This window comes from Gossypium raimondii, chromosome 6 (genome assembly GCF_025698545.1).
Source record: "Gossypium raimondii isolate GPD5lz chromosome 6, ASM2569854v1, whole genome shotgun sequence".
NCBI lineage: Eukaryota > Viridiplantae > Streptophyta > Magnoliopsida > Malvales > Malvaceae > Gossypium > Gossypium raimondii.
The window spans coordinates 55413868-55427263 of NC_068570.1; the positions used below are offsets into that span (position 1 = coordinate 55413868).

At 31.1% G+C, this 13396-nt stretch overlaps 1 protein-coding gene across 2 annotated transcripts; it reads right to left on the reverse strand.

Moving 5' to 3' along the window:
- Window positions 1–1535: 1535 nt before the first annotated feature.
- Window positions 1536–3713, reverse strand: LOC105774285 (molybdopterin synthase sulfur carrier subunit). 2 transcript variants are annotated; one of them, XM_012596731.2, is made up of 3 exons: window positions 3459–3713; window positions 3060–3155; window positions 1536–2541 (listed from the first exon to the last, which is right to left on the reverse strand). In XM_012596731.2, exon 3 carries the CDS (start codon window positions 2488–2490, stop codon window positions 2185–2187), a length of 306 nt encoding a protein of 101 aa, XP_012452185.1. In that variant the 5' UTR covers window positions 2491–2541; window positions 3060–3155; window positions 3459–3713; the 3' UTR covers window positions 1536–2184. The 2 variants fall into 2 exon arrangements, with proteins under 2 accessions (XP_012452185.1, XP_012452184.1); XM_012596730.2 differs by lacking the exon at window positions 3060–3155.
- Window positions 3714–13396: the final 9683 nt, after the last annotated feature.

Genomic DNA, 13396 nt, shown 5'->3' on the forward strand with positions numbered 1-13396 from the left:
TTTGAAGACATTTGTTATACAATAAATTAATTTTGTAACAATTAAGACTTGTTTGATTCTTTTTAATAATGTAAAAACTAAATTGATTCATTTAATAATATAGAGACTAATTTAGTCTCTACCATATAAATTTTTTGTAAAAGATAAAAGGTGGATTTTTTCCTAATTGTAGTAATAATACTATTAATTCGTATATTTATATTATCTTTTCTTTAAAATATTTTTATTATGAATGTTTACATATTAATAATTCTCATGGTCTGTATTCTGCACATTTTATATTTTCTTAGAATAAATTTTTATCTTAAAAAATCATGTTACCTTTTTTTTCTTCACACTTTTCTAGACCATTAAACTTCTATAATTCCTAAATGGAAATGTTAAGTTTTCTGTAAATGGTAAGCGTAGACATGTTGTCCTGCGTGGTAGTTAACATGTATTCACCGATGATGTGACGCTATTTTATTATATATATCATATAAATAATTAATTAAATTTTAATAAATTATTAAAAATAAATATTTAAAATTATTAAATTATAAAAATTGAAAAACTGTAAAATTGAAAAATTATTAAAATTCTCAAAAATTAGAAGTTATAAAAATAAAAATAATACAAATAATAAAATTATTAAAATTGTAAAACAATTAGAAAAATATATAAAATACAAAAATTATTTAAAAAATTTAAATATAAAAATTAATTCCTATTACCGCAAGATTCAATCTTTTGTTCAAAGCAAAATAAATTTTGTGCGTTAATTTTCATAATTTTGATTATTGTTTTGAACTTTTTGAACTGCCACAAGAAGTTAGCCAAAAGTGAGAATTCTTTCGTCCAGTTATGAGTAATTTGATAAATAATAAAAATCAAAAATTAAATAAAATATTTAAAAATAGACTAAACTGACTTTTTATATAATTCAAAATTGATAAAGGTATTATATTTTTCATATTAATTATTGTATCTTATTTTAATTATTTTATCTATTAATAATTTAACCTCATTTTCTTCAATGATCTTAGACATGATCATTGAATTATTTTTGGGAGGGATACATATATGGTCCATTAGCAAGGTTGCTTGTTCCCAATAGTCTTACAAAACAATTGCAATAGGGATTACTCGATTAAAGTGTACCTTTCTTTTTAAAGCTTAAGTGTAGCATGGTCAGCTGAATAGGAATAGTGATATTAATATCATACATAATTACTTAAATCTAAATTTTAGGTTAAATAGATCATTCTTTTGCTTAAAAACATTATTCTAATCTAATACTTCTATTTAAATCTTTCAAAGTTTCGAGCAGACTCCTAAAGTTGACCCTAAAATTGGTCTAGTAGAGACTACTTTGACCTAATGACTATTGTATTTTCCACAAATTTGAACCTACAACACCATCCATCAAACAACCAAATTGCAATATATATTACTCAATAGAATACATGTATATATTCGACACAAGTATCCTGAAATTTGAGTTCATATTTTAAATATAAAGTCATTTTCTCATACCCATATTCAGATGTATCAAGTATAATAAAAATGAAAATCTGAGTAATATAAATTGCGGTAGCATAGAAACATTAACATAAATGACTCAAAATGTTGCAAATTTAGGTGCTCCATTAAACATTATGTTCAATGAGAGATGATTCTATAACATAAATGACTACTGTATTTTCCACAACTTGAACTTACAACACCAACCTCATCCTCTGAACGAACAAAGTGCAATCTATGTTACCCAAATTGGCAGTAAATGCTAGATACAAGCATATGTCCGACACGAGTATTCTTACTTTTTCCTAAATATTTTAGAAGATGATACTACCATATCCATGTTAGAGTTTATGTCGGAGTATATTAGTCCAACTTTTCATTTTTCTCTAAGCATTTGTGCCCAACACTAGTGTCTAATGCATATTACGACATACTAGAGCCAGGCACATAACCATACCTAACACTCCCACTTGAATTCAAGTAACATAAGTGTAAGACACAAATGTCGAACATAATTTCTTTTATGAAAATGAAATTTTGAGTAACATAGAATGCAGTACCATGCAACATTAACATTAACGACTCAAATATTGCAAATTCGAGTGCTCCAACAAACATTATACAGATGAAGCTTGTGCTTTATTCTTTGAGTGCCTTTAAGAAATATGAAACAGAAAATGCTTACCCGCCACTTATAGGAGGAATAATGGCCAATTCATCTTTGTCTTTCACAACAGCTGACTCGGTTGTGTATTCTTCATTGAGAGCAAGAACAATGCACTGACGAATCTCGTCCAAGTTAGGAAACTTTGCAACAAGCTTGTTCAGACAATCTTGAGTAGTGCTACCAGATGAAACCTCCATTGATAACTCGGTCAACCCTGTTATATCTCGAGCTTTGGCGAAGAACAGCACCTTTATCTGAACGAATGATCCATCTTTGACAACTGATTGCACTGCAGGAAGATTATCCTCCTTAGTTTTCATGTTAACAATGGGACGCAGCACTTTATTTATCACAAATTGAACCTGTTGATGCTGCAAAAGAAGAAAATTGACTTTAAACCACCATTAGTATTCAGGGAAAAGGAAAATTCAAATCTTGTTCTTCAAGCACGGATCATAAACCAACTACCAAGCCAGATACTGGCTCAGCAGTAAATATCTGTTAGGAACCTTGATTCATGTAATACTAGAACAGAATCATAAGTACATAAATCAGGTGAACACTACATGTCAGAAATTCAAATTACGGGGTCGAAACACGAATTCAGTTTCTCTTCCATCTACATTCAAATCAATAGATGATAATAGCAGTCCGTTGGAACAGCAAATAAGCACCAATAATACACCAACTATTGATCCAAATACCAAGTACAGCACTGATATCTACTAGAAAGCAGGATTCATGAAATACTTGAACAGAACTACAAGTACATAATTCAGTTGAAAAATAAAGATCGGAAAATTGAATTAACGGGTTGAAACATGATACTACAAGTATAGCAATTTCTATTCTCTCTGCAATTATATTTAAATCAGTTAGGGCATCGTACATTCGTAATAATATCCCTAAAGTATTGTCCTCTTTGAGTGCCACTGCACTGAACGATGATGCTCCAATAAAATCAATTGGGAATAATAGCATTTGTCTGCATAAATAATCAGATGAACAATACATATCAGGGATTTGAACTAACAAGTCGATGGTTTTATGCAGCAATCAGACCACAAATCGCCCCCCAAAGAACCTAAAATTCAGCGTAATCCACCAAACTTACATAAAATTTAAAGATTCTAGATTACGAACTCATTTAACAGGAAGGCGATTATTGAAAACTAAAACCCGAAATGGGTTTCTAAGGAATTAACCGATTATGCAAGGATTCAATTCAAATTAGATTGTAAATTCAGATTACAAAAGAGCAATTGGGAGATTAGAAAGAAATCGATACCTGGAGAGAGTCTGAAAATTACAGGATTCAGAATCAGATCGAATATTGATACCTGATAGTGTTTTTAAACAGTAAATTAGAAATTAAAAGGTTGACCAATGATCTTAGGTTTGCTGCTAACACTGGAGAACTGATTGGTAGAGGATAAGAGAGGAGGTTATTTCTGAAGGGTTCGTCCAGGTTCAGATATGGGATTGGTGTAGACTACAAACATTAACGGAAACCATTCGTCAATTTTGTATAGGTCGGTTAAATTGGTTATAGAGTGGGAATATTTGATTATATTGATAATATTTTAGAATTAAATCCATCAATTTAATCGATTTAATATTTAATATTTTTATAATTATTTATATTTTATAGTAATATATAAGTTTGTTAAGCCATATATTTATTTTAAATATATATTTTATAATATATTTATTTTAAGTTAGTTCAGGACTATTCATGGGTTGAGTTACTCTTGACCCAATTCAAATGCATACTTGAAATTTAAAAAATATTAAGTCTAAAAAATAGTTCATTTAAAATATGAGTCAATTTTGAGCTTAAATATTTAACACCTTGAGTCTGGCTTAGCTCGACCTGTTTTTCTGTGTAAATATTATATTATTTTTATATATTATATAATTTAAAATACATAAAATTAAATCTATAATATATATAATATTACAATGTTAATACTAAATATTAAAAAATGTATATAAAATTTTAATGAATAGAAAAATATACAAAATTATTAAATATTAATTAAAAAGAATATAAATACTTTTTAAAAATTCAAAAAATATGAGTTTAAAGAAATGATTGTATGAAACTGTGATTTCACGTCATTTTTATCGCTTTCCAATGAGAAAAAATTTTGATTTGTCGCTTTCCAATGAGAAAAAAAACATAATTTGTCATTCTCCCATTGGAAAGGGATGATGACGATGTGGAATCACAGTTTTATACAATCCTTTCTGCATAAGTTCAAGTATTTTTAAGCATATCGGAGATAATAAACAATTCTGAAATCATGCAATAAAATCCATAATTCGATATCTCAAATGCAATATATAATTCTTCATTTGTATGTTTACTGATTTTTGTCAAATTTTGCATTTACAAAATGAATAACAGTTGCTGACTTGCTGTCAACTCGAAAAATCTCTTAATCAAAGCTTAATTATGACACAATTTCTCCTGCTTCAATATCATCATACAGATCATTGCCTTTGGTTTCGTCTTCTGTGTAGTCATGTTTGAGGAACAAGCCTAGCTGATGCAGTGGATTCGGACCCCAAAGAGAGCCTCCACATGGAATTAGGAGCTCCTTTTGTTGGAAATTATATATTGCAAATTAATTATTCATGAGCACTATTCAAATTAAAAGTGATGATTTATCATCTTACAAATTTAATTGTTCATAAACACTATTCAAATTAAAATTGATGATTTATCATTCAATGAATACATTTTCAAGGGACATGTTTCCCTCAAGAAGTATGTCCAATATGAAGGGTCGTGGCTCTTCAAAATTGTATTCATTGAGTGAATATAAATAAAGGCATTATGGTGCTCACAAAATATACAATTACAATTAGTTTTATTTTCAGAAACTATAGTAAGAGTTAGGGAATTCCTTGATTTTTCTAATCAAAGGAAATTCGAAACTTTGTTGTATCTAGGGAGGACCTTTGTCTTAACCCTTTAGCAACTTTGTGTGGGGGCAAATAGTTCTTTTTGGAAATCATCACCGGCGCCTCGAAGTGTATTGTTTATTTCTATATAAGTCTCTGATTCTATCGTCTCCACTCAAATACCTAACAATCAAAGAGAATTATTTTTGGAGATGGCGACGGAGGCTAACATCGCATTCAAAGTGATGAACCAAGAGTTTGTGAAACTTGACCGATTTGATGGTTCAAACTTCAATCGTTTGAAGGACAATATGTTGTTCCTTCTTATTGTATTAAATGTGTCGTACGTTCTGGATCCAAACCTACAACCCGTGGAGGATCCCGCCCCCAATGCAAATTCTGAGGAAATCGCCAAAGTGGCTGAACTCAAGAAAAAACGCGAAGAAGACAATTTCACATGTCGATGACACATCCTCAACACCTTGTCTGATCGATTATATGATCTTTATATGTCGATGCAATCCCCGGTGGAAATATGGAAAGCTCTTGAAGAAAAATACAACACCAAGCAACAAGGTACTGATAAATTTTTAATGATGAAGTATTTCAAATTTAAAATGCTTGATAGTATCCCGATCATGGATCAAGTCCATGAATTACAAGTCCATGAATTACAAGTCCTTGTAAGCAGGCTTCGTGACTTTAAAGTTGTTATTATGGAATTGTTACAAGTTGGGGCTATCATCTCGAAGTTGCCTTCGTCTTGGAATAATTATCGGAAGAAACTTCTCCATATGGCAGAGCGTCTTGGACATGTAAGCTACAACAAGTTGAAAAAAATGATGAAGAATGACATATTAAGAGGACTTCATCAAGTAGACATCTGAACAGATATAGTCTGTGCTGGATGTCAATTTGGCAAGGCTCACCAATTGTGGTTCAAGGAGTCAGAGCATCAGTCCAAGACACCACTAGAGCTCATACACTCATATGTCTGTGGCCTAGTGAAGCAATCGTCACTTAGAGGTATGAAGTATATGTTGACATTTATCGACGACTTTTCAAATGAAGGAAAAGTCAAAGACTTTTATGAAGCTCAAAGAGTTTAAGAAGAAGTTAGAGAATAAATTTAATAAGAAAATTCAGTGCCTATGCACTAATAATGGGATAGAATATCTATCTATTGAGTTCACTGTCTATCTTGACAAACATAAGATCAGACGAAAATTAACTTGCCCCAATACTCCACAACAAAATAGAGTGGTAGAATGCAAGAATCGTCATCGTGCTGAAACTTGTCGAAGTATGCTTCATTCCAAGAATGTACCAGAAAGATTCTAGGCCGAGTGTATGAGAACGACAACCTATATGATTAATAGGCTACCATAAGCTAAGTTGGGATTCATTTCACCGTATGGGATACTATGAAAGATCAAGCCAACTGTCAACCATCTCAAGGTATTTGGCTGTGTATGCTACGTTTTCGTGCCAAATCACCTAAGGAGAAAATTTGATAATAAGGCAATTCGGTGCATCTTCATTGGATATGATGGTGCATGGAAAGGTTGGAGATGTTGTGACCCAACTATTAACAAGTGCCACACTTCAAGAAATGTTGTGTTTGATTAAACTTCTTTATGGTGGTCCCCTCAGAAGATTGAGCTTTCAGAATCTCATGGCTTACAAGAGGTTCTAGAAGAAAAAAAAAGAAGAAGGTAAAGAGAAAGCATCAAATCCAAGTGAAGAAAGAGAAAGCTCACCTTCTAAGGACAAGAGTCCATGGAAGACTGGCATACATCAACCTATATCTGAGGAACTTTGTCCAAGACAACCGAAAGTCGAGGAGCCTATAAAAGAATTACAAAGATCAACAAGGCCAAGGCAACCTAACCCAAGGTACGCTAACACTGCCCTTGTAGATGAGTCTATACCTATTAAGCCATATACTTATGAAGAAGCAGTACAAAGCATTGAATGGAAAAAAAGCTATGGAAGAAGAGATTAAGACATTAAAAGAAAATCAAACATGAGACTCAGTACTAAAGCTAAAAGATGTGAAGCCAATATCCTGCAAATGGGTTTACAAGGTGAAAACCTGACCAAATGGCTCAATTGAAAGGTATAAGGCTCCACTTTTTGCTTGGATTTTCTCTCAACAATATGGGTTAGATTATGAAGAAACATTTAGCTCGGTGGCAAAAATCATAACTATTTGAGTCTTACTAGAATTGGCCGCTAGAAAGTCTTGGAAGTTGTGGCAGATGGATGTCAAAAATGCTTTCTTACTTGGAGAACTTGACAAGGACATCTACATGGGATAGCCAAGAGGTTTCGAGAACAAAATCCATCCTAAGTATGTTTATAAACTGAAGAAGGCACTTTATGGCTTGAAGCAAGCTCCAAGAGCATGGTACGAGAAGATCGGTAAGTTCTTAATACAAAGTGGTTTTACAATTGCTTCTTCATATTCTAGTTTATTTGTGAAAACAAATCAAGGAAAACTAGCCATAGTGCTAGCATATGTGGATGACTTAATCATTACGGGAGATTTTTGCGAGAAAATCCAACAAACAAAGGAAAATCTTTCTATTAGATTCCATATGAAGGAATTAGGAGAACTCAAACACTTTCTTAAACTTGAAGTAGAGCGCATGAAGGAATGATTATTTTTAGGCTAACAGAAATATGCAAAGGATCTTCTATAGAGGTATGGGATGCTTGACCGCAAGCCTATCTCCACTCCATGGATCCCAATATAAAACTACGAGCAGATGAAGGAAAACATTTAGAAGATCTAATCATGTATTGACAACTGGTTGGAAGTCTTATCTATCTCACTATAAGTCGACCAGACACAACTTATGCAGTTGGGGTGGCTAGTCAATACATGAGTAATCCTAAGAAACATTATCTCGATGCAATACGGTGCATCCTGAGGTATGTTAAAGGAACCATTAATTTTGGTATTTTATACAAGAAAACAAAATAATATCTGGTGGTTGGATAGACATTGACTATGCTGGAGACTATGATACGTGTAACGTGTAGGTTTGTGCAAGTGTACACAGTTGTTATCAAGTAATAGTAAGTAAAAGAGTTATCGTTTCCATAGGGACTATATATTTAATCAAATAATTGCAAAATTAAAGATTTACAAGTTGGTAAGAAAACACAATAATTTGGGGTGATTGGCTTAAAATTAAATGAATTAACTAGATGCAAATTAACCTAAATACATATAAGATAATAATGTAGTGAGATGATTTAGCGATAATTTCATATGTTCAATAACAATAACATGAATAAGCTAGAATAATTACAACATTTGACTTAATTCATTTTCATCATGTTTAATAATGTTTGGAAAATATTCGTGGCAACTCGACCATTCATTAACGGGAATCTTATATAAGTTCAATCAAATCTTATACTTAGAAAAATATGCATAAACCAATGCCATGATTTAAATAAGGATTTCTTAGAATTTATGTGAAGTAACAGGATGGATTAGATTTGAAACAATTTAATCACATAAACCTAAAGTTATGCAAGGTAATAAGTTCTCTTAGTCTATTACAAACCTTTAATTTAATCAGATTAGGATATAAATTAAGCATGCACCTTCCAATTATTGTGTCCATTAATTGCCATCTGATTAGGATCAATCAACTAATTCTAATGCATTCAAACATATTTTAATGCATGAAATACACACATGATTTTAATTGGAAGAATGAACAACTTGAGGCTCAAACATCATAAACATGAATCAAACAGATTCTATCAAATTAATGTAATCATTCCAGCTAAAACAATGTAATCATTGTCAATGGAAAAACATCAAAGAAATTTGCAAAAATTTTAAACAACAAAGAACAAAAATAAAGATTAAGGAAAAAAAAACTCTTTGATGGGTTCGGCGATTCTTCGACGACCAATCATAGTGGCTTCCTCTGATCCTTGTGTTTACTCCTTCGCAAAATGCTTCTCAAGGTGGTCGGCCAATAGTGGTTTTCCTAAAGGAAAATGCTAGTTAAAGAATATGGAAATGGGAGTGATATGCGTGAAAGTGAGAAAGAAAGTAAAGGTAGAAATGAGAGAGGAATAAATGATGAGGGATGCTTATGAAGTGAAATTAATGTGGTATTTATAGTAGAGAGTTAAAAATAGCATGAACATCCCTTGAATTCCTCTCAAGCATGGTCGGCCATGAATTGTGGAGAGTGGGTTGATTTTTTTCATGATTTCTTTGTTTGATTCTTGCTTGATTTGTGGCATGGGTTGGACGACAATCAAAGAGACTTTGTTAGGTTAATTTGTAATTCTTTCACACATGTAGGGACCTTCTTCCAATTGTTCCAAAGATGGTTTGGGCTTCTCTTTATGCCTTTGCCGAATTTGGGCTTCTTTTCCCCTTATTGGACGGTTTGGCAACCCAATTTACAATCATATTAATTCTTTTCAGTAACAATCTTCAAGCTGGGTCAAGGTAATATTTCTGAGCCCAATTATTCTTTCAGCTGCCCACATGAAATAGACTATAGCTGATTTGCATGTGAATTTATTGACTCCTACATGAATTAATTTAGTGGTCCAACTATAGCAAATTGAGTAAATATTAACATGTATCATAAAAAAGTAAAATTATGTAAAATTAATACTAAATTATATAAAATTAAAAACTTTACTAAAATTATGTCTAATGTCTAAATATGAACCAAAATGACTCAATTAGCTATCCACATGCTCGGAATTTGCATAAAGTATAAGTAAAAATGTGCTAAATAAACCTATATAATTTAAATGTTACAATATACGATGATCGACAACTGGGTACATCTTCAGACTTGGATGAGGAGCAATATCATGGTGTAGCAAGAGACAACCAACATTGTCATTATCAAGTACCGAAGCAAAATATCAGTTAGTAGCATTAGCGGCACAATAAAATCCTTGGCTGAAACAATTTATGAAAGATCTTAATTAGCTAACAAACTAACAAGTAAGGCTTCTCTGTGATAATTTATCAACCATACGTCTAGAAGAGAATCTAATCTTTCATTCAAGGACAAAATATATAGAAGTGCATTATCATTATATTCACAAAAAGGTCTTCGAAAGGGAGATCAAGATGGTGCCAACAAAGATAGATGACCAAGTTGCAGACATATTCACGAAGAGTTTGAGTAGACCAAAGTTTGAGAAGTTCAGAGAAGCACTCAGTATAATCTGCAAATCATCTGTGGAAAGAAGTTTGCATTGAGAAAGAGTTTTGAAAGCCAATGCAACTTCTAGATAAAAGCCAAACTTAACCTTTAAGAGAGAGTTTCTTTGGAATATTCTAGAATATAAAATAAAGAAATAGGATATTATCTAGAACACTAGATATTATACATGAACATTCTAGTTATTAGATATTTGTAAAATTAATGATAAGGATGTTGACAAGTGTCAACAATCCAATGGCCACTAGACTCTATAAATAAGGGTAAGAGCTTTCATTTTTGTAAGTGTGTGCAATAGAGAAGTGTGCGTCATGTTATAATTGTATTGTGTATTAATAAAAGTGTTTTATTCTCTCGTAATTGTAAGTCTCAGTTAAGCCTTAGGTTTCTAAGCATTTAGTGCACTTGGGTTAGCTTCTATATAAGGTCAGCTCTGCCGCCTAAATAATATATGGTCGACCCTGTCGCCTGAGTATTAAAGTGCACTAAGAAGTTAGAAAATAAAAGGTTAATAGACTTTAACGAGTTGGTGTAACATTACTTGTAGGTCTTAGGTCCTCTGTAGTGGGTGTGTTGGGGTCATCGAGTTCCCAACATGTTTAAAGGTTGAAAAGCTTGCCTGCAATCAGATATTTCTTCAGTTCATCGAGTAGAGCATAGCACTGGTGAATCATGTAAGCGTCCATCTTTTGCTTCTTTTTATTCGGATTGTCCGTGGCCATCCCTTCTCTGTAGGCAGCAGTATTGTTTAAATCACTTAGAAGGTTACATTTACACTTAATGCACCCATATGAACTGCATTTTTCGGCGCCTGCACGGGTCAGCGGCAGACTAGAATTGGCGTTGTGGATCAATCGCTCAGCTCCCCCACTTCTACCTTTACCAGTCATGCCATTCCTTAAGTTATTTCTTGCCAACTTTTTCACACGGATTTAAGAAGCCTGATTTTCAATGCAGACGTGGTCAGTTTTGACTTTGGTTTAGGTGTTAGAATCATAAATTAAGATATGATATAAAACTTAAGAAATCATAAATCAGGATTTGTCATGTCAAATCATCAAGAACAAAACAAGAATAAAACTAGATATGGAAGCGTACCTGAATCCCTGAATTCCTTGAAGTTTTTTTCTGGATCTTGGGGATTTGATTTTCCAAATTGGCATACAAGAAATTCATAGAATATTTGCTTTCTCTTTCCTACGGATGAGATATTAGAAAAGTTATCTTGTGTGTTATTTGGGGATCATAACCCTAATATATATAACTTTGACACATTAACCCTAATTTCTAATTAGCCCATCATTAATTAGAAATTAGTTACTAGAGTATCTACACATATTTCACCCATACTTTATTTAATAATTAAAGCTCAATAAACCTTAACCAAATTAGATCACTTTTAACTTGGGCTAACCTATCATAATAGTAAATAATAACTTGTAATTATCCTTATTATATATGTGGTGTCCATATTTTCCAACATTAAGAACCCTAATTTTCAATCTAGTCATTAGTTATTGATCTTGGGATTTCCCTTCAAAGTTTTCCTTCTTTCTCCAAAACTTTCGCTCACTTCATCTGCCATTGTAATAACATTAGTTAAAGGATAATCTATATATATAACATCATATTATTAAACCCCGAACTGAGTTTATTAGAATCTGAAAATGGGATTCCTAACTCTAGTAAAAGTATAATAAGGGGAATGTTATGATCATCATAACTTACCTGCAAGTGGGGTGTTTCCAGTTCGTCAATTGAGGTAAAGGATTGCTTGTTTACTATGTAAGGCTCCTCCATCTTCCACCGCCTTTCCATCGGACCTTCGACGGCCACCATTTCTTGTGGTGATTTCCATTTGCGACAACCTGATGAAGACTTTTGTTTTGGTTTTGTAAGAGAAGACATTTTCACAACCTTAGATTTTCAGAGAGTGATTATGGAACAATAAGTTGGAGATATTGAAGCTGGCAGCAATTTAATTTAATCTCTCTTACTTTGACTTTCAAGGATAATTTTTTTTATTTTTCTTTTCTTTTTTAAGTTTTGAATTACAATAAATGTTCTAATTCATGCATATCTTATATTAAATCAATTTAAAGCTTTTAAAAGTTTATTTTTATATTTTCATTTTAATAATTAGAATATTTGTGAATGTTAAATTTGTTTTTTATAAGTTTAGATTTAGATAATATTTAAATTGAGTATTATAATTATTATATTTATGGATAATAATTAATATTTGGATATTTGAATTTATTATTCATTTTATTTTAAAATATTATATTTTAATAAATATTTTATTTCATTATAATTCGTAATAGTCAAATAGTTTAGGTTTTTTTCTCGTTTAGATTTAAGAAAAGCAAATCAATTACAGATTAATTGCTATTATCTATAAACAATATATAAAGGTAATTACAATGAAATATTACATTTTAAGTAAATTTTTAAATTTTATTTTCCAACTTTCTATTTTTAATTATATAACAATGATCAAATTTTTGTGATTAAATTTTACTATTAATTTTCTTATTTTACGAATATTGTAAATTTAGTCATTTTACTTTAATTTAGTCATTTTTAATTTTGTATTTCTCAAATTTTAAAATTTTAGTCATCATCAAACAATAACTATTAAATTCATTCAATTACTATATGTGTAATGTCATGCCACTACAAAATAAAACTTAAAAAAATAAGTTAATGGATTAACTGCTATCATTTGCATCAAAACTAAAATTTTAAAATTTTAAAATATAATGGCTTAAAATGATCAAATTAGAGAATATGCACTAAATATACAATTTTACACATAGTACATGACTAGTAATTGAATCTAACTGAATAAATTTAAGCGATAATGTTTAGGTTAGGACTAAAATTGACTAATTCTAAAAGTATAAGGACTAAATTAATCAAATTACAATGTAAGGACTAAATCTACAACTTTCACAAAAATACAAAGACTAATAGCATGATTTATCAATTTTATTTTGATCTCTATATTACTCAAAATTTAATCTCTATACTTAATTTTTATATAACAAGCACTTTATTTTTTATATAATTTGTTACCTAAAGTCTTCCT